The sequence below is a fragment of the Nuphar pumila genome, chromosome 16 (assembly GCF_984573655.1).
Source record: "Nuphar pumila chromosome 16, dmNupPumi1.hap1.1, whole genome shotgun sequence".
Taxonomy (NCBI): Eukaryota; Viridiplantae; Streptophyta; class Magnoliopsida; order Nymphaeales; family Nymphaeaceae; genus Nuphar; species Nuphar pumila.
Window position 1 is genome coordinate 77846456 of NC_143264.1, and position 23625 is coordinate 77870080.

A 23625-nucleotide genomic window follows, 5' to 3' on the forward strand; every position below is an offset into this window, starting at 1 on the left:
GAAGAAAACTACATCATGCCCTTGAAGACTTTCTGCCAACTCTTGTCTAACTTCATTTTCCACACGAGCAAGTGACTCCTTTTCAAGTGTTTCTTGAGCCTCTGCTGCCTGAAAAATAGAATTAGATAAAAGGGATAAGGTTTTAGAACATCTGAGTAGAATTGTCAAATCATGAAAGAGAAAATATGTACCTTGCTCTCAGTTTCTAAAAAATCTGCAATTAGGTCCTCAATTTCGTGCTCCGTTAGAGGTGCCTGAATGAAGAAAATTGTAACTTCGGAGTCTTAGCTAGTTCAAAAAGGACAGTGACAACACACAACCCCAACATAAGAACCAGCAAGCACAATATGCACAACATCATAGTACAATTGGATTTCTTGAGAGACATATTCAATGTAAACTTTAACAGATTCAAGCATAACTTACAAAATAAAAGATTCTACAAGCATAATTTACAGAATATAAGATTCGAACTTCTGTGAAACATCAAGCAAACAACAGTTAGTCCACAACAAGAGGGACAAGTTTGGGCATTGAACAACTTTACACATGTATTATATGATTGACCCTCTAGAAAATAACAAAAGAATGTCTTAAATACATCCATCCCAAAAATGAGGATAATAAATCAGTGAGTAGATTCTTACATCCTTCCAGGAATGAAAAATCTATTTGTCAAAGATTGAAACTTCAATCCCCACCAAAAGGAAAATATCAACTTAAGTAAACTCCTGCATATTTTGAGTTTTTCTATGAAATATAAATGAAACACACTCATTACTTTGTTGATTATACTTAACTAATCCATAACATATGAAGATTGTTTATTTTGAAGATAAACAGATTTCCTAATGAATGATAGACAAATAGCAATTTCATGAATGTGGTGCGAAGGTTTGGTATTGAGAAAAGTAGCAATAATAATATATACTTCTATGCTACAGTTACTACTTATAAAGGAGCCAATGAGGTGCATTAGGGGGGTAAAAGTTAGTTGTAATGTAACATTTTAAAATGACAGACGAAATGGTTTGGGTTGAATGTAATTTACTAAAATTTCTTTTATTGTTTTTATAAGAGTACCCACATCACGCAACATTTTGTTAAACGGCAAGGTGAGTGTTGTGATTTTTTATTGTCATTTACTAAATTTATTGTGGTATAAATGTACCTTAGTAAATAGATAAATTAGGAAAGCTACTTACATGGGATTCTGTGAAGACATTAGGGGGAGAGAGAGAGAGAGAGAGATTAGGAAAGCTATTAATATGATTCTATGGGAGAGAGAAATTTGGAAAGCTACTTGAATAGGGTTTTCGTGTGTGTGTGTGTGTGAGAGAGAGAGAGAGATGTCAAATTGAATCCGATATCCATTTAGTGGGATTTGGTAAGCCAAAACCATTTCAGATTGTAATCGGATGCACGTATGGTTTTGATTTTTTGCTACCGAAACTGACAAATATCTGGATTTGACAGAAATCTGAACAAATTACATGTAAAAAAAATGAATTTGGTATGATCTTTCACAGTCCCGATCTGACTTTGAATTTGAATACATTTAACCAACATCCAATTAGTCGGATATGGTATTGGTTGTATCCGACCCAATTCTGAACCATTTAAATTCCTATTACTAGATTAAGCTTTACCCATCATGTTTCATCAAAGAGTATGTGTGTGTTTATGTGTTTTTACATCATGTTTGATTTGTGTGTGCATGTGCGCTTGTACATGACCAGTTTGTAAGGACGGGCAGTTTTCTAGTAACAATAATAAGGCATTTGTACATCAGTAAAAGCATGCATAGGAAAAGGAAAAATTGCAACATACCTCTGAACTTAGTTTGTCACCATCTTCAGATGCTGATGGTTCGTTGTCATCAGAATAAACAATAAATGAATTACTGGAGTCACTTTCTCCATCTTCCAAGACCACCTGTTCACCCTCCATTTCAGTCAGAGATTTATCCAGCTCCTTTTGTTCACCATCAACTTCATTCACAACTGAGTTCAAGGCCAGTTGGTCACACTCCACTTCCACCTTTCCCTCCCTAACTGATTCCAACCCTTGTTCAAACTCCATTTCCTTGGCTGCAAAACTTAATGCCTTCTCTTCCACCTTCATTTCTCCAACAACCATTTCCAACACATTCTCATGTTCCACTTTATTCACAGTTGACTTTGACACTGTCTGCTCAATCTCCACTTCCACCATAGATGGTTTCAACTCCTCCTGTTTGCTCTCCACGCTAGTCACAGTTGGCTCCATTATATTCTCCTCAGTGACAATTGATTTGAGTTCCTTTTCTTCAGTACCCATCTAATTCGTGGTTGAATTTTCAGAGGCACAAACTATCCTGGACAATGATCGACCAAAGCCAATGAACAATGCAAGTAAACCCCAGAATAGTAAAACCAAGGGAACTTATCCTTATTTCCAAGGAGAAAACTAAACAAATGTTCCAACAGAAATGTAGTAACGCACAGTTGAGTTTTTCCAAAACAAAGCAATATATTGAATTACAAAATACAAGAATTCAAAATAACATTGTCGTAGATTCCAAAGGGAAATAACTGTAAATTACTAGATAATTTCCCAAATGCAAAATCAACAAAAATATGGCAATTAAGTTGAGTTGGTTGACCACCCAAAGGAATAACAAAGGGGAGCACAAAGATTCCAAGCAAATACTTGGGTCTAATAACTCTTAGAGGATCATGAAAGCTGCATTCAGCAATGGCAGAAGCCCTGTGTTTTGTCAGTTTGCAATTATCACCTCTCTACCATCATCCACAGGATATAAGATGGGGGGGGGGGACAAAAAAAAAAAAGATCCACTTAGAAGGCACCGAGGAACTCAACCAAGTTTCATCTAACTGATTTCCAAATAGTTCAATTGCATGTTTCGTAAGGTTGTCAAAGACTATGGAGAAAGGAACCCAAAAAAAACAGCTATGTTCTATTTATAAATTGTGGAAAAGAACATTCCCTTCTTTCAAGTTCACCAGACTGAGCTGATATAAAGGCCTCAAGATCCACCATAGATCGTAGATCCAAAGAAAGAGGCTTGTTTTAGCAAAAAATATAAAACCATCTAGCAAATAAATTTAAGGACGTTATACAAGTAAGAAAGTTCAAATGCACTAGATTTCAAGTGGAAGTCACTAGATGATAATCCTCCTTCCTCCTTGTGTGCTCATCTTCCCCCGTTTCCCAGCGAAGAGAGGACTTGCAAAGTAGATTGGACCTCTATCGACCAAGGAAGTTAGGAAGTCTTATCAGATAAGGAATTTGGGGAGTGGTACAGCCTCACAACGGACAGTACAAAATGCCAATATACCAATTTCCATATGAATTAGCCAGAAAACAAGAATCATTATCCTTTACAGGTCAATGCCAGTTCACAGCTCTCCTATTCCCCAACAAATCCACATGGTTACCTGGCTTAGCTCCTAACTCAATTATAATTGCATGAATTTTCCAACACCACAGCACTTGCTTAGAAGGACTTACTGCTCACAAGACATATGTCACGAAGGGAAAACACCAATATAAACAATTCTGGCAATGGTGAACTGTCCGTGAATGATGAATTTTTGAAGAGGCAATCTTACACTTCAAGGTACTTGTACAGCATGTGAATAGTTGAGAATCAAACCAGCAAGCAGCACCAATGTCATAGGACTTTGAATGTAAAAACGGGATAAATTATCCTAATAATCTCTTATTGAGAAACTTAAGCATTTGGAATTAGAAATTCCATAGGTAATCTCTTTGTGTATTGCTAAACTTGCTAATGTTCACAAGTTATTAAAACTAACAAACTGAACAAACCTATATAACGCACGTGAACCTGGGATGGTGTATATATCATCATATATGTATCATACCATGTAATATCAATGTTAGGCTCTATTATTGAATGGTTATGTTGATGATTTGTCTTCTTCTTATAGACCATCCCAACATACAAACTGCTCGATGTAAAATACACCCGTGGAAATATATAAGAGTAACGAATGAACTACTGTCAGTACCATACAATGATGGCATTTGCGCTAGATTGTGCATATGCATCTAAAGTAATAGAGCAATATGTGTTCCTCAGCTTGTTTGTTTACTTGTTTGCTATTGATTGGATATGACTACCATGCCCTGCAACCCCTATCTCTCAGTTGATGCCAACAACTGCACAGCATGCAACACAATCATCTAAGTTCTGGCTTTCTCTTCTGGCTGAACGTTTCACTTGTTCCAAGATCAATCATTGTCAAAGTGACGAGCACTCCATGCATTAATGAAAACCAATCGCAATGTCTTGGCCAAATTGACCTGTGCAGTAGCGTTTCTCGAATCGGAAAAAGGCAAGAAGACTATCCCATCTTCTACTCCCATCCCCGTCCAAATACGGAAAATGAGAGACGAAGAGTGGCGAAGTTTGGAACTTCAAGGGCGGTCCGTTGATTCCTATCAATCAACCGAAATTCCTTCCCGAAAGGAAAGGAACAACCATCAAATTGCCATCACTCTTCTTGCCACACCCAAAATCCTCACCAAAAATTCGAATCCGCAATCCAGAAAGAACAATTCCACGATGAGGACAGCATGTGTTCCACTGAGCAAAAAGTTTCAAGCCCTAGATACAACACAAAACCATGCAGTGCCACAAACACCAGAAGAAAACGTCAAACTAAACCAGACAACCGGCGCACCGATCCCTATTTTATCCCACATTCCCCAACTTAAAAACACCTAAACTTTAAATCATTATCCGCAAATTTCTCGCGAATCATGACCCCAATCCCTCCAAAAAAAACACGAACAGACGAAAAAGATAACAGAGATTCAACGCGAATTGATAAGAAAATAGCAGAAGAATTAAGATAATCAGAATCGTAAGAAGACCGCTCACCTCGAGATCGGAAAATTAGGGTTCCATCAGAATCCAGAGGAGATGGGAAGAGATAAAAGAGTCGCCTCGCTCCCGCGACTTCACAGAGGAAGAGAGAGGGAGGGAGGAACCACGGAGGCAACGGCGGTATTTATGGCGTGAGAAACCGTAGAAATGTGTAGGGGCAGATTCGGTATTTAGAATAATAAAATTAAAAAAAAAAAATCGGACAATCTTTTGGCGCCAGCATGGTAGCACCGTGCTCGTTTCTAATTTTGACCGTCCATCATAGAGATGTACGGTCCTTTTCCTTGCATGTTAATGAAAAGTTTAGATTTTGCGCTCTCATCGCACGATTGCCATTCGTCGTTAAGATGGACGGTTTTTGCTTATCCGTCGTGATCTATCCGTGGTATCAGATTTTACGCACATGCGTGCTGTTGCGTGAAATTTTCGTTATCCTTTGCCAGAACCCTACACGCTATCAGATTTGTGGGTGCGCCGTACGGATATGGTCGAAGAACAAAGACCTGTGGGGTGCAGATGGATTGGGTCTGACCATATCAGACCTGGATCCGACCTAGACAAACTACGGATTGGATTGGGATTTGGGTCCAACCATGCCTTTCCATTACTTTAGTTAAAGAGTTTGTGGCGTTTGTCCTTTTATCCATTCTCAAAAGGGCATGGATCTTGTGGGATTGGATTGTTCCCGGAACCAAACATATGGGCCCAACCCAGACTAATTGGTGTTTGCCTTGCAAAGAGCCAATGCAAAGTCAAATATTGCAGTTGAGGGATAGGCTTGAATCTTATAAAATGTGTTCCGCCTGGTGGATTTACCCAAATGCCTCACTCTATTATTAATTGCTTAACAGTTGCTTGTATTTTTTTTACCATTAAAATTACTTATTTACCCTTCACGTACGACTTCCTTTTTTTATTTTATTTTTTTCGTGGATAATCCTCTCAGCCCACCGGGAGAAAAGTCAGGATTTTTTTTATTTTTTATTTTGGTTGGGGGGAGGGGGGTCTAAGAGGGGAACATATGACCTGCGTCGTTCTAGGGAGGGGGTTGTGTGTTTTTCTCTGAAGACAAATTTGTGTGTTCCGGTGTGTACCGAAAAAATATCTTGGGACCCGCGATAATTCATATGCCAATGTTACCCATGATGATTTTATAATAAAATAATATATAAACAAATAAATAACATATAAAAAGGATAGATATACATTTAACGAAAATGTCCTTCAGTTAGATAAATGTGTGTTTGATAGAAATGTTCTCCCGTAAATAGCTTTGCATATTCCCATGAATTCATGGTTTCTGCCTTGGTTTTTAGCTTGTGTTACAACACATTGCTGCCTTCTGTTACAAAGTATTATTGGGTTCGTTCTTACCTCATAGAGATAACTAGAAATCGATCGACTGGTTCGATCATTGATGGGCGTCATAGGAGGATTTGTCGGCCATCTCTTTTTACAGTCTTCTCTTCTTCATTTTCGTTAGGCAGTATGAAAACAATGACGCACAAACATTTCAACAAGTGCCATTAAGGCATCGTGAGAACCTTTCCATGTCATCATGCTATTGTTGAAGAACGTATATCGTCGTGAGTGTCATTAAGGCATTGTTTTGTTATTGTAGGTGGATGTTGGCTTTTCGACGGTTAGAAAATTAAAGATATTTGTTGGATGTTGGGACCTGTTGACAATAAGGCTTGGTTACATATGCGAGGAAGGGCCTCTACCCCATCCGGTATCATCCATTCACTCAGTATATGCAATGTATTACAAATCGTGATTGTAGTAACATACTATCGATTTGTGAGATATTGTTTTGTTTCTTAATATTGATTTGTAAGCTATTGTGTTGAGTTGTCATATTGATTTATAATATATTATGTGATATATATATATATGTCGATTTATAAGATATTATGTGTTTTCTAGTGTCAGTTTATAAGATATTTGTAATATGATTTTAAAACATGTGCATGCAAAATTTATATTGTTGTGACGATTTGTGGATTCAAATCGTTGCTCATTTATCGATTTCTATTGAAATTGCTTCACAACATCGTAGATATAATTAAATCGATATCACGTGAATCGCTATGGTCAACACACATATATGATAAATTGACTTTTTATTAGCATGGTAAATAACAACTCGATATATAGTATAAGCAAATAACAAATCGTTTTTACTTTTATACTGTGATTCATTGATTTGTTTCTTTGACTTGCTTAACTAATCAGTATCCATTGTTATATACATCTTAAATAAATCATAGTAAACGTATGTGCTGGCCAAAGCAAATTGATATCTTGTTTATGACAGTGGTGACCTTATCATCTGGTTGCAGTGAAGATATATCTCAAACATTGGAAAGTTATAGAGAAGTGAACATTTCTACTAATGATGCACCTAAAGAAGTGAACATGTGCACTAATGATGCACGTGATAAGAAAGGTGCAGGCATTGGATTCACTATTGACTTGAATGCTTCTGCAGAAGAAATGTAATTCGATAATGAGGTAGGCGATCATGACAATACACTTGGCTTTGTTCGTGTAGAAAGAATGCAGTTTAGTAATAATGGAGCTACATACAAATTTCACAATGATTATGCCTTCAAACTTGGCTTCAATGTTAGAAGGTATTCTTGGTCAAAAAATGTGCAGGGTGTCGTGGTAAGAAAGGCATATGTTTGTTCTAAGAAAGGTTGGAAGAAGTCAAGTAGAAATCCAACAAGGAGCAAGTCAGATTCAAGATGTGGTTGTCCAACGAGAATGGTGTTAAGAAGACTTTTGAATAAGAAATATGTAGTTCATACTTTAATCAGTGATCATAACCATGAATTAGCAGCTTCAGTTATGACTCCTATATTAAGGTCACATCGTAAAGTAACTGAAGTGAATGCTGCAATTGCTGAAATAGCCGATAGCGTCAACATTGCACCAAGGAAGAAATACAATTTATGCATGCACATAGATGGTGGTCGCGGGAATGTGTCATTTACACCTATGGATTTAAGAAACCACTTGAGAATGAAGAGGACATATAACATGAAGAATGGAGAAATATGTTTTGGGGTTAGTTACTTACAGAAAAAATCACGCAATGACCTTGGTTTCTTCAGTGCAATGCAACTGTATGAAGATGGATATGCTGTGAATATGTTTTGGGCACATTCAAAGTCAATAGTAGATTATGAATGTTTCAATTGTGTGCTTGTTTTTTATACGATAATGAAAATTAATATTGAACAATAGTCATTTGCGCAGTTTGTCAGAGTGAACCATCACTCACAGAGTTGCATATTAGGCGACATTTTTTTGTATGACCAAACCAAGAAAACCTTTCAGTGGTTGTTCAGAGTATTTATACAGGCAATGAATGAGAATCACCCTGAAACTGTACTTATAGATGATGATCACGCAATTGCGGTTGCAGTGTCTCATGTATGGCTAGATGCATATCATCAACTATGTTTGTGGCATATCTTTCAAATTGCAACAAAGAACATAGGGCACATATTTAATTAGAAAACAGGGTTTGATAAAAAAAAAGTTTACAAGGTGTGTACTTGAGAGCGTCAATGAGGTCACCTTTATGTATGATTGAGAGAAAATGATTCAGATGTACCACCTTGGAGACTATGTGTGGTTATAAAATTTATATGCAGACAAAGAAAAGTGGGCATTGGCGTATGGAAGACAATACTTTTGTGCAGGTATGATAAGCACACAAAGAGCTGAATATATGCATGTCACACTCAAGAAAACATTGTATTCATGTTTAACAATGTTTTGCTTTATGAAATAATATGAAATATTTGTAGACGGTCTTATATAGAATGAGCTTGAACAAGATATGAAATGCTTCAACACACGCCCTGTAACTTTGGGCATAAAATTATTGATGTGACCTGCATATCTATATATACTAACTTTATTTGAATGGATTAAGAAAGATGTTATATAGGTCATGAATTGCAACAAAGAATGACGTATACAAACCACGAATATGCATAAATACCATATTGTATGGGAGGGCAAAGAGCATCCAAAAAAGAAAGAAGCACATATTACGTACAATGTTGACAACAGAACAGTTGAATGTATTTGCAAAATGTATGAATTCAAAAATATTTTATGTTGTCATTTATTAAAGGCACTTAATCAAGAAAAGATATAAGAAATACATGAGTCATATTTAATACAAAGAACGATGAGACAAGCAAAGATTAAACTATTGGATATATATAATGTCAATGCATCTAGTGTTGATGAGAAGTGTCACATAGCCTCCTGTTACCAACAACTATGTTGGTCACTTATGCATGTTGCAGATTTGACATCAAAAAGTGAAGAAGCCTATGTATGCACAAGAAAAGTGTCAAGGGAGTTACTTGGAAATGTGCAGTTAATTCACCATCAGTCTGTTACAGCTCGTGAAGACAAGTCTAAGAAAATGAGAGCGAATAACGAAGGTAAAAATCATGCTTCCTATGACCTGCAAGAGAAGTTGCGCTGAAGCATAAACATCATCTTCAACAAGTTAGGAGTCAAGGTTGTAGATTATGATGGATAAATTCACCTAGCAAAGGGTATCAAAAGAAAACCTGCATCTGATCGCAGTCGTCGGAGGACAAAGGGTGCACTAGAATTTGTTGACAAGAAAAGGTCTAAAAAACAACTAATCCCTAAGCAAATGCAACCAAACCCTTCACATGAACATATATGTAATACATTATATTGCTTTTTATATAAATTACAGTACGTGCAACTTATCAATATCTAATTTTTTTAATTTTTATCATGTAGTAATACACCACAGACATGCACTACGACGTTGAAACCTTCAATCATTTCAACCAGTTTGAGTGAAACGATGGCATTAGTTTTACAAGTCATTTGGTATGTAATCAATGTTAAGAGGATGTTTGTATTTATTGTTAAACTTAATGTAGTGTCTTATATTGTTCTATTTCATGATAGGCTGAGTTCAATTTAAAAGTGAGCAATAGAACACAGGAATCATGTATGAATTCTTCAATTACATAATTGTATTAACATGATCGATAAATCATTGTTTCATCTAGCCTATAGAGCTACAATTTTGATATCATTAGTAAATATCACAGGTAAATCATCATTGTTCAGTGCTTATACCATTAGTAAAAACCGTTGTCTCATGTAGCCTTCACATGCAAAAAGTTGTTATGAAAATAAACTGTATTAAAAGCAAAAATCGTTGTCTTATCTAGCCTTCATATATACAAATCGTTATACATACACTGTAGTTAAATCGTTGCGAAAAAAGTTATTTTGTAAAAAAACTATATTAAAAGTAAAAATCATTGTCTTATCTAGTATTCACTTATACAAATCGTTGTACATATACTACAGTTGAATCATTGCCCAAAAAAGTTGTTCTATGAATAAACTGTATTAAAAGTAAAAATCATTGTCTCGTCTAGTCTTCACATATACAAATTATTATACATATATTGTATTTGAATCATTATACTATATAGTGTCCTATAGCGATTTATATAATGACGTCTATGTCAGAGTCAATGATTTATCTTTGCTACAAATTGTTTTATGGCTAAATCGTTGGTCATGATGTATTGTAACTAAATACTCATATTGTTTATAAATGAATATGGTTGTAAATCACGTCGATTTGTATTTATAAAGTTTCCGCAATAATGATATATCTTTGTTTGTCTTTATGAACGATATTGATATGTAATATCGTGATTTACTCATATCGATTTGCAACTGTTACTAAAATATTGTTTAGGTACTTTACTGTGTCTAAACTTCATGTCAATTTGTTTATTGTTTTTCTTTTCTACCTTTTATGAATCAGTCATTTTGTAAATCGCGATAAGACGTATTGTTCACATAGACAAAACTCGTAAAAGCAAATCGCGATAGGACAAATACTGTCATATTATGAAACTTAAATTGATATGGTTGTAAGTCAATTTGTATTTATCAAGTTACCTTGATTGGTATTTTATCAATAAACATCGTGTCAATTTGTTTTTTCTTTCTCTTTTTTGCCATTTATTAGACATTGTGTAAATCACGATAGGACAAATCGTTGTACATATATTGTATTTGAATCGTTATACCATATAGTGTCCTATAGTGATTTACAAAATGACGTCTATGTCGAAGACACCGATTTGTCTTTGCTACAAATAACAGTCTAACTCATTGATGTGTTTAATAAAATCATGATAATTCTTGAATTTTTATTTTAACTCAGAGTGATTTACATAATTTGTATATACAGTCTTAAAAAATTTGTATACAGTCTTAAAAAATTGATATGCACAATCTAAAAAATCTTTTATAAATCTTTGTACATCATATTACTCTTGTGGGGGTCGCGTTATTCGTTGCCTTCTAAGTATTCTTGTTGTCTGAGTTTTTTTCTCTTGTACAATTAGAAACTCTTTCAAATTTTTGCATAGTTTTGTGCAGAATCCAGGTATATCATCATGCAACAAAAAGGTAATATGAAGCCAATATATAAATTGAGTCTCCAATAATATAGCATAATAAAGTATATGTAAGTGTAGAGCATACAACGTCGAAATCAACTTCTTGTCCTTTGTATATTGCTTCAATATACTTTATTACAAATATGTCGTAATCGATGCCATTATTTTATAAAGAAGCATCGTGTGTGCAGTGAAACCTTCACTCACCAATGTCGACACCCAAGACGTCTTTGAGAAATCCCTCTTGTGGTTAATGCAGAAGCAAGTAAATCTACCAAATACATAATATCACGTTGTATACCAATGTGATAGTCCAATGAGTTGTATCACCATAGTTGTTATTTTCGTAAATCCATCACGTATAAGACCCAATGCTCAGACGATCACCATAATGTTGGAATCAATATATGCAAATCGATGATAAAATACCTGACAAATTGATATGAAAATTTCTATTGATAGCTTAAAAATTGATATTAAGAATCAACATACAAATCGATATTAAGAATCAAAACTATATCTTAAATCGATATAATATCTTATAAATCGATAATAGAAATTGTGTTAGGACTGTTATGCCTCACAAATCTTAGACAACAGGTTTCTTCACTTACCTTTTCACTTGAACAAAAGTCACTGCAGTGATCATCGTTACTCCAACATTATGGTACATCTTGAAATCCAGTGGCGTATGGCAGTCGGCGGACGAAGCTCTATTGAACGAAATAGCGATAATAGAAAAGTTAAAACATAAAGCAACAAGAGTAAATAAAAAAAGAAAATAAACATATAAGAGAACCGATCTACCATGAAATAAGGGGTAACAACACATCTAGTATTGGTTGTTGCATTGCTTTCAATATACATGATGAAATTGTATATAGTCTGTTTGCAACAAATATGCACATGTTAACATACATACCCATGACATACATAAATATATAACTGATAGTGGTTTCATACGTACAAAAATACTGATAGTGTTTTCATATGTACAAAATTACTGATAGTGTTTTCTTTTATAAATTTATTTTACAGCTGGTTGATGTTATCTTGAAGCTCTTTGTTGAGTTTTTGGATACCTTTTTTTGTGGATGTTCCACTGACATTAGCAGAATATTTAATAAATGATCTATCATATTATATTGTAATTCCTTTATACAGTACACAAAATAAATTAAATATACAACATAAAAGAGATAAATTTTGAAGAAACTCATCACGAGGTTTAGAAAATATATGTCTGATTCGTCGTTGTTGGCCGTGTAGCTATCGTAATCTCCTTCCTCACTATCAATACCCCATTTGCGATGAAGCATGTTACATGTTCAGCCCATAAACACGTCGTTTATAAAAGAAACGTTGGTTCGTCGGTTCATTACTCATAAAGCAAAGCGAAGCAACACCCTCATGAACTTGTGTGATGTGTCATTCATTTATAAAAGAATCATCACTTCACATACTGCTCATTTTCAAAAATCTTGCATAAACTCTATAATAAACAAATAAATTACATTGCGCATAAATTAAAAAGTATCATTTCATTTGCAAATCACTATAAAAAATAAATTAAAAAACATCATGTCGATTTGTTTATTATTTTTCTTTTTTGCCTTTTATGAATCAGTTATTGTGTAAATCGTTATAGAACATATCGTTCACATAGACAAAGCTCTTAAAGGCAAATCATGATAGGATAAATCATTTTTGCTTTATGTCCATGGTTGTACAAATACCGTGATAGGTCAAACATATTTGGTGGGGTGGGATGTATTTAATTGAGAGGATGGCTTTAGGTGCGATAGTGATTCGATTGGGTTGGTTGTGAGACCCATTTAACTCTTATCAAATCCAAATTCAATCTAAATTATTATATATATATACACACATTTACATATATATATATATATATATGTATGTATATATGTATATATATATATATATATATATATTAATTATTTAAATTTATTTAGGTCTCAAATAAACCCAAATTCTTTTTATTTAAGTAGGATCCATTTAGAATTTAGACAGATTCAAAACTTATTATATTCTAGTGAAATTCCTAGTACATTAAAAAGATTCATTTAGAACATAAGTGAATCCAAATCTTGTTTTCTGAAGTATGATCTATTTGGGTCTCGAATTGAATTCAGATCCAAACAATTTCATTTTACCTTCATATGATCCATTTAGGTCTCAAGTAGATTCCTAAACCCTAAACCCTGAACCCTAAACTCTATTTGGGTCTTAAAATGTTCCAAAACTCTTATAGGTCTAGTCCAAACCCTAATCTGAGTCGAAACTTTTTTTCATATCCATTTGGATCTACCCAAATACTCTGCAAAGATCTCATAATTTTTCTAATTAAACATTAAATAAATTTTGAACAAATATTGAAATATTATGATAATGAAATTGCTAATTAGTCAACCGATAAGTTATCGGAAAAAAGCTTTGAATAATTTATAATTGGTTACAAGTCAATCGATATCAAGCAAATCGCTGTAGCACGTAGCCATCATACATATAAATCGTTTCAGCCTTTTATCAATCATTGTGTAAATCGCGATAGGAAAACAGCTCGCAAAAGCAAAGCATAATTTTTACATTACACAACACTAAACACTTTTTCAATTTTTATTTACGAAGGTCGAACATTATAATGATTTGTTCTGTGACAATTCTGTGTTACACTTTTAAAAAGAAAATATGCATTTATAGAATGTCACGTTACAAAAAAGAATTATAGAATTACAACAAAGAATTGTAGAATTACAACAAATAATTATCAGAATGTCGATTTATATTTATAAAATTACTGCGACAAAGATATGCCTTTGTTTGTCTTTGTGAACAATATCGTTATGTAATATCGCAATTTACTCATAGCCGTTTGCAACTGTTACTAAAATATTATGAACAAAATAGTGATATCGATTTGCAACTGTTACTTAAATCGATATCAAGTTGTAAATCAATTTATATTTACAAGGTTACCTCGATTTATACTTTACTAAGTCTAAACATCTTGTCGATTTGTATACACGTGCATAAAACCCTAGTATATGTAAAACCCTAATACAGATCTATGTAAAACTCTATTCTATGTTAAACCTTACTTAACCTGACCCGTTGTATTGGTCTAAAACCCTACTCTATTTAACCTCTCTTCCTATTTTCTGCGGCAGCACAACTTCTTCTTCTTCTTTTTTCTCCTTCGCCTTTATCATCTTCTTCTTCTTCTCCTTCTTCCTTGTATTTTTCTTTCTTCTTTGTTCTTTCGTATTCCTTCTACCTGTGCCGGATAGATGGAGTTTGATGCTGATAATCTAGTTGTTTCACGCCGTGAGGAAAGATCTAAATAATTTTTTATGATGATTATGGTGGTTATCTTCTGTGTATATGTCGATATATTTATGACACATACGACTGTGGTATATTTATTATGAAGTATATTGAAGTTTATGCAAAATATTACGACCATAATCATTCTCAATTGTTGCATTCATACCGAAGAAAGTACAAATATTCTGTATGATAGACAGCGGGTGATGCTCATGACCATCTATTTGATCTATTCCTACTGCCAGACCCTCCATCATTCACAAACCATACTTCACAGTTGAAAAAATATATGCCTAATCTTTGGTATACTTCATGACAAATTTGCTACAATCGTGCAGGCTTTATCTTCTCTATCTGTTGGGATCCCATACATTCTACAATTTTGTCAGCTCTACCTCAATGCTTTCTGCACTAGCAAGTTGGATTTCATGCGCACCTAGATTGTATTCGAAACACATCATTATTTGGATGTGGGGGTGATGCTGATGATGATGTATGTTTTCTTTAATGATGATGGTCATGTATTGTATCTAAACCAAACCATTGGCCATGATGTATTGTAACTAAATACTCATATTTTTTGTAAATAAATATGGTTGTAAATCACGTCGATTTGTAGTTATGAAGTTACTGCAAAAATGATGTCTTTGTTTATCTTTGTGAATGAAATCGATTTGTATTTATGAAGTTACCTCAATTTGTATCATTGAAGTTACCTTGATTTATACTTTACTAAGTCTAAACATCTTGTCGATTTGTTTATTATTTTTTCTTTCCACCTTTTATGAATCAGTTATTGTGTAAATCGCGATAGGACATATCGTTCAAATAGACAAAGCTCATAAAAGCAAATCGCGAAGGAACAAATCGTTTTTGCTTTATGTTTGTGGTTGTACAAATCATGATAGGACACTTCCTCTATAAAAAAATAAATTGTGATATGTTATAGAAAGAATTATATAATTATAGAATGTTACGTTATAACAAAGAATTATAATTGGTTCTAAGCCAATCGGTACCAATCAAATCACGATAGCACGTAGCCTTCATACATATAAATTGTTTAAGTCTTTTATCAATCATTGTATAAATTGCAATAGGAAGACAACTCATAAAAGCAAATCATAATTTCCATAGTACACAACACTAAACACTTCTTCAATTTTTATTTATGAAGGTCGAACATTACAATAATTTGTTTAGTTGCACTTATGTGTTACACTTATTAAAAAAAGAATTATACATTTATAGAAAGTCATGTTACAAAAAAATTTATAGATTTACAATAAAGAATCATCGTGATACAAATTTCACATAATGTTTATTTAGTGACACTTGACGACTCAGATGAACTTTGACATATAAATAGTTTATTATTTTTCCTTGGTGGACTCTCTTTTCTCGGTGGCCTCTTGGTTCCCTCGATCTTATTAGAACCACTAGTAATCATCTCTACCAATGTACCTTATTGTGACCGCATTTGTCTCTCCAAATTCTGCACCTGCTTCCGTAACTCCTTATTCTCTCTCTCCAACATCTTTAATCTTGTGTTAGAGACTACTTTTGTTTTTTGTGAGTTGTGTTGGCTCTTCATCATGTACTACAACTGAGGGAATCGTAGTTGTAGGCAAAGGGACATGATGAACATTTTTTCTATGTTGAGAGACGACATGCTGGGGGACAAGAGGGACCTTACTTCCACATTGCTTCTTTTCAATCTCCAGATTTTGATGCATGGGTTCCCAATATTTCTCATTCTTTTATAATGATATGCTTTGGCACAAACACCTCCTTTATTCTAGCTATCTAATTGTTTCCTAAAGCGTTCATGCCAATTTACGTTCTTGGCTCCACCACTATTCATCTTCCTTCTCACTTTCATAGGTTGCTTTGGGGTAGACTGTCCCAAGTCAGCTTGTAGTTGAACTCAACTATCATGCTGGAACTCGACTTTATATTTACTAAATAAACAAATATCGCAATCAAACGATCTCGCAGCCTCAACAACAACCTCTTGGTCCTTGTCCTCCCCATCTCCATAGGGTCTCCACATAACCTGTACATTGGAGATTATGGTTTAGGTATAGACATAATTATTCATGATATTGAATGCTAAATAGTAAAATGATTTATAATAACAAGTGCTAAATATATTACAATGATTGTTATTCATGAGTGCTTTGTATTAAAATGATTTACACTAATGAATGCTACATATTACAATAATTTATAATAATGAATGCTAAATGTTAAAGTGATAACACTTTGTACTAATAAAGACAAAATCCTGCAATGATCATTACATAAGAATGCTAAAGATTATAACGATTTACACTAATAAAAGTTAATTGCTAAAGCAATAATGATTTGTACTAAGGAATACAAAATCCTACAATGATCATTACTTAAGAATGTTAACCATTAGAACAATTTATACTAATGAATGCTAAATGCTAATATGATAACGATTTGTAGTAACGAAGACAAAATCCTGCAACGTTGATTACTTAAGAATGCTAAACATTTCAATGATTTACACTAATGAAAGTTAAACGCTAAAGCGATAACCATTTATACTAAGAAATACAAAATCCTCCAATGATCATTACTTAAGAATGTAAAACATTAGAACAATTTATACTAATGAATGCTAAATGCTAATGCAATAACGATTTGTACTAATGAAAACAAAATTCTACAGCGATAATTACTTAAAAATGTTAGAGATTTAAACAACTTACACTAATGAAAGTTAAATGCTAAAACGATAATGATTTGTACTAAGGAATACAAAATCCTGCAACGATCATTACTTAAGAATGTTAAACATTAGAATGATTTATATAAATGAATGCTAAATGCTAATGCGATAACGATTTGTACTAACGAAGACAAAACCCTGCAGTGATGATTACTTAAGAATACTAAACATTTTAAAAATTTATACTAATGAATGATAAATGCTAAAACGATTTTAAACGATTTTAAACCGTTTACCTTATTTAATTGTAGACCATCTAAAATGAACTTAACATTATCCTCCTTGACATTTATTATAGCCCACCGACCGATTTTAGGAAAACCACAAATCACAGAGCCACACCGAGGTTGAAAGGCGATAATATGCTCCCATGCCCATGCCTATAAAAATAATATATTAGTAAGACTATAACCTTCAATGATCTTAGTTTACAACTACCAAATATGTAATAAACAATTACCTAAACAAATGGCCAAAACCCTCCAATGGTTTTTGTACCCTTACTAGCACATTAAAGTTGACTGTACAAGTGTGCGAGCATAGCAACACCCCATGCATACTTGACGACTTCATCTAAGTCTTTCAAGAACTCCAGCTACAAGTAACTTATTCTCGAACCAGACAAATTAAAAAATAAAGTAAGTCCAAAAAAATAAAGAAGAAAGCCAACAACTCTTGGTCAGCTCTTTCAGATGCACATGTAGTGGACCGACCTTTTCATTTATTATGGAAAGAAAAAACTTTTTTCGATATGAAATTGCTTCCACCAGAAATACATTGACCCCAGTCCTCCATCGACATTTCTAGAAGGGTCGTGCACTTGTCCCTTGCGTTATAGTTTAAATCCTGTGCTAGGACAACACTTTCATAGTACTTAAGACTCATAATTCATACATCTTCTAGGGTCATGGTGATCTCAAAACCATCAAACTGGAATGTGTTTGTCTTATGATTCCACTTATTGACCTGGTGGGTCATGGTGTTTCAGCACGTTTCAAAATAATGTTGGGCCAGAAGGTCGCTGAAGTGCATATTTTGTAAACGGTCCTAATATTCACTTAGTTGTCCATACCATGACAGAACTACAAGCCACTCACACCACCCTCTTAGCTTTAACCTGGTGCTCTACTTCTCTTCTGACCTCTTTGTAACACAAAATAACATATTATTAGTATCAAATCATAATTAGTCACATTTGTACTTCTACACATCTATATACAAAGTAATTGTTATATATAATAATCGTTGTACACTCGCTATCACTATAATCGTATACACAATAATCGATATCAAAGTAATCGCTATACGTACTAATCGTTGTTATGGTAATCGCTATACATAGGTCATAATAATCGTTATACATAGTAATTGCTATCACGATAATCACTATACATAGTAATCACTATCACAATAATCGTTATACATAGTAATCACTATCACAGTAATCGTTATACATAATAATATCTATCATAGTAAATCATTACGTAATCGCTGTACATACTAATCGCTATTATGGTAACCGCTATACATAGGTCACAGTAATCGCTTTACATAGTAATCACTACCACAATAATCGTTATACATAATAATCAGTATCACATTAATCGTTATACATAATAATCGCTATCACAAAAATCAATATACATAATAATAGCTATCATAGTAAATCATGACAGACATGAGCGATTTACGTACCTTGGTCACACTTTTCTTATCTTCATCCTCTGCTTTTCTTGTTGCTCCATCATTCACTCCCCCTCCTCTGCTTTTCTTGTTTCTCATTCATTCTCTCCTCCTCCTCTGCCTTTCTTGTTGCTCCTTCGCCTCCCTCATCTGCTTTTCTACTTCTTCCTTCCTTCGCCTCCCTCATCTGCTTTTCTACTTCTTCCTTCATTTCCCTTCCCTTCTCTTCCTTCTCCTACTTCTTCCTTTCCCTTTCCTTATTTTTCTTGTCCTCCCTCTCCTTCTTTTGTCTTTCATTGTCTTCATCGTCCTCTTTATCCTTCATTTGCCTTTTCTTCTCTTCCTCGTCCTCCTTCTCTTTCCTTTGTCTTTCCTTCTCTTCCTCATCCAGATGCTTCTTCATTTGCCTTTCCTCTTCCATCTTCACCATTTGCTTTTCCTTTTCTTCTTCCTTCTTCTTTAATTGCCTTAACTTCACTACCTCCTTCACCTTATTCTTCCTTTGCCTTTCCCTCTCCTCCTCCTCTCCCTTCTTCTTCTTCAATTGTTTTTCTTTTTCTTTCTCTTCCTCCTCCTTATTCTTCCTTTGCCTTTCCCTCTCCTCCTCCTCCTCCTTCTTCATTTGCCTTTTCTTTCTTTGCTTTTCATTCTCCTCCTCCTTCCTTTGCCTTTCCCTCTCCTCCTCTTCCTTCTTCATTTGCCTTTTCTTCCTTTGCTTTTCATTCTCCTCCTCCTTCTTCCTTTGCTTTTCTTTCTCTTTGTCATCCTTCTTCTTCATCTTTAGTTTTTTCTCATCCTTCTTCTTTTGCTCTTCATCTTCAATATCTGATGGATCGGGCTCTGCATTATATAATTCCAACGCTCTGTCCCTATCTTTATCATTCTCAATCTTCATTATATTTTGGTATGTTTCATAACGCTCATATATATCGGACTGGCGGATAATTTCTCCAATAGTCATCCCATCGAACGACGAGGGCTTTCTTGTCTTACAAATTTTAGTCATTGTTAACCTGCACAACAAAAAAATTTAACCGTATCATTATATGTTATAATCATCTCCCCATGTATATATTATTACAAATTATCACATTCGTTACACAATCACCAATATTACAAATCATCACAATATTTAGTTTCATAAGTAAACATCATTGTAAGATTTAACAAACTTAAGTATAAATCGAGGTAACTTCATAAATACACATCACTACGACATCAAACATATAAATCTTTGTTGCTTTAAACGTACAAATCGCTACTGATTTAAATGTATAAATCGTTTATGCTTTACACTTATAAATCATTGTATAAATCACACCCTTCCTAAATACATATCGTTATAATATTTGAGCTTCATAAGTAAACATTGTTGTATGATTTAGCAAACTTAAGTACAAATTATTGTAACTTCATAAATCATAAATACACATCGCTACTGCTTCAAATGTACAAATTATTGCTTCATCGAACATACAAATCGCTACTGCATTAAATGTATAAATCATTGTTGCATTCCAACATACAAATCATTGTAAATTTTTTGCCTTCATAAGTACATATTGTAATGTTTGGCCTTCATAAGAACAAATCATGCTAATTGTTTTTCGATGCCCAGAAGGAGGATAGGTACAAATTGATTTGTTTTAGTATAAAAATATGTGTTATTTAGCATGAATAGTACAACCAGGTATAAGATTTAGCATTCATATTTACAAATCGATTTATTTATATAACAAAACCTTACACAAAACTCACCAAAACGACAGGAGTTTTGGTAATTTGACAGTAGAGGAGAAACACCTAGAAGGTAGATATAGCCGATGGTGGCAACAATGCTGCCACTGTATAGATGACAGTAAAGGTTATTTTGATGGCAGTAGACGACGACAAAGGGTGCTTTGCTGGCAGTAGATGGTGACAAAGGGTGTGTCGTCAAAGGGAGCTCCTGTTACAGTAGATGGTGCATTGTTTACTGCTTAGGGTGAAAATGAAATGTTTGGACTTTGAAGAGTTAAGACCATCCTCCTTTTTCAGGATGGAGGACATTTTTGTCCTTTTTCTCGAACCATCATTTCATGGCATCCTCCCTTTTCTGGATGGAGGACATTTTTGTCCTTTTCTTGAACCATCGTTTCATGGTGGAAATGGCGGGAAAGGGTACTTAAGTCATTGCAACCACATCAGTCTCTGATGCTAAATGATGCCAACACACATGGGGATACGAGCCCCATGTGCTTATATACATGGTGCTCATTCAGACCTCCGAACACGCACCTGTGTCTTCGGGGGGAACATATAACCTACGTCGTTCTAAGAGCCATCACTTACCCCATATTGGCAATCATCGATGGCTAAAACCATTGAGGACCAGAAAGCCCACTAAAAAATGCACATGAGCTGAGTTTTCAGTTTTGAACACGAGCCTTTTTGTACTTTTCATGCTACATAAGAATGCACACAAGCTGAGCTTGGCATGTACAAGCTTAACATGATCAAGTAAATATGAGTACATGCTTTGCTCGAGCCTGATTCACTAGTCTTCAAGCTTGGCTCACGCCGAACTCAACTCTATTTGTTATGCTCATTATGAGCACATCAAGCCGAGTTGGCCCAGGCTCGACTCAAATTTTTAAGCTTATCTAGGGTTTGACCAAACCTAGTACAAGACTGAACCATGGATTTCATTCTCGTTGTTCCTTAAGCATTTGACTTGGAGATTTTAAATCTCAAAAAAAAAATCTATTAAAGAAAAAAATAAGGAATGTAAAAAGAATAAAAACACTTAATGGACTTAGGGTTTGCTTACCTAAGAATAAGGCTTCTTTAAAGATGCGGACAAATTGAGGAGGTGATGAGGAAATCGCTTGTTAGATTGCATAAGGACTCATCAAAAAGAAACCTATGGTAAGGAGAGAAAGAGAAAAACAATGTTGTCATTATTGGTATTGGTATTGGCCTTGTATCGTTTGACTTAGGTGAATTGACCGGTACTAATACTCAAGTGAATCATTCTAAATCAATCAAGAAATAATTTTAAAATATTATGCTCAATCAAAATGTGACATGCTTTACATCTATTAAAATAATATTAAAATTAACTATAAGTATTTTTATATGTATTAAAATTAGTTGATTCAGGAGTGAAGCGTATCATTTTTTTGTTGATGCGATACTTAGCAACAGATACACACTAATACTAACAACATTCAATAAAAAGGCTTCTTTGCACATGCAGAGAGAGCGAGAGAGCAAAAAAAATAAAAAATAAAGGAGAAAGAACGAAGAAAAAATAAAGTGAGGTTAGGATTTTTTTACCTTAGAAAAAAAAGAAGGTGATAGGGGATTCTAGTCAAATCATTGACACTAACCCGACCCACCAATACAGAGTAGGGCCTCCTTGCAGACACAATGAAACAAAAGAGGTGTTAGGGGGCAGTGGTTGGGGGAGGGTGTTGTGTGTTATCCCCCGAAGACAGATTCGTGTGTTCGGGGGTGTATAGAGGAATATCTTGGGACCCATGATAATTCATATTCCAATGTTACCGGTGATGATTTTATAATAAAATAACATATAAAAAAGATAAATAACATCTAAAAAAATAGATATGTGTTTGACAGAAATGCCCTCTCATAAGATAGATATGCGTTTGACAATAATGTCCTCCCGTAAATAGCTTTGCAGATTCTCGCGAGTTTAGGTTATCGCCTTGGTTTTTAGCTTGTGTTACAACACATTGCCGCCTTCTTATTCCTGTCAAAACATTCTCGGGTTCGTTCCTACCTCGTGGAGATAACTATAAATTGATCGTATGGTTCGATCATTGGTGGGCGTCATAGGGGATTTGTCAACCATCTCTTTTTACAGTCTTCTCTTTTTCTTCATTTTTGTTAGGCAATATAGAAAAAAAGCAATGATGCACAAGCATTCCAAGAAGTACCATTAAGGCAACGTGGGTACCATTCCATGTCATCATGCTATTGTTGAAGAATGTATGTCATAGTGAGTGCCATTAAGGCATTGTTTTGTTATTGCAGGTGGATGTTGGCTTTTCGACGATTAGAAAATTAAAGATACTTGTATGACGTTGGGGCCTGTTGACAAGAATGCTTGGTTAGAGATGCGAGGAAGGGACTCTACCCCATTTGGTATCATCCATTCACTCAGCATATGCAATGTATCACAAATCGCGATTATAGTAACATACTACCGATTTGTGAGATATTGTTTTATTTGTTAATATCGATTTATAAGCTATTATGCTGAATTTTTGTATCAATTTGCAATATATTATTTGATATGTACATCAATTTGTAAGACATTATATGTTTTGTATAGCGATTTGTAAGATATTTGTAGTATAATTTTAAAATGTGTGTGTGCGGAATTTATATTATTGTGCGCTTGCGGTGGC

General features: G+C 34.3%; 1 protein-coding gene across 4 annotated transcripts in view; it reads right to left on the reverse strand.

Annotated features, from left to right (window-relative positions):
- LOC149813720 (protein CHROMATIN REMODELING 20-like) overlaps nucleotides 1-5014 on the reverse strand; it is a 104823-nt gene extending 99809 nt beyond the window's left edge. For 2 of the 4 annotated variants that reach the window (XR_016428235.1, XM_089991343.1), the window contains exons 1-4: nucleotides 4913-5014; nucleotides 1831-2356; nucleotides 192-254; nucleotides 13-108 (exon numbers count right to left, since the gene is read on the reverse strand). Coding sequence is in view for 3 of the 4 variants with exons in the window: in XM_089991343.1 (XP_089847469.1) it covers nucleotides 13-108; nucleotides 192-254; nucleotides 1831-2319 (648 nt within the window). In the remaining variant the exon portion in view is untranslated. Of the gene's footprint in view, nucleotides 1-12; nucleotides 109-191; nucleotides 255-1830; nucleotides 2357-4332; nucleotides 4523-4912 lie in introns of those variants that run through there. The other 2 variants (XM_089991345.1, XM_089991344.1) reach the window with 2 other exon arrangements.
- Between the last annotated feature and the right edge of the window lie 18611 nt (nucleotides 5015-23625).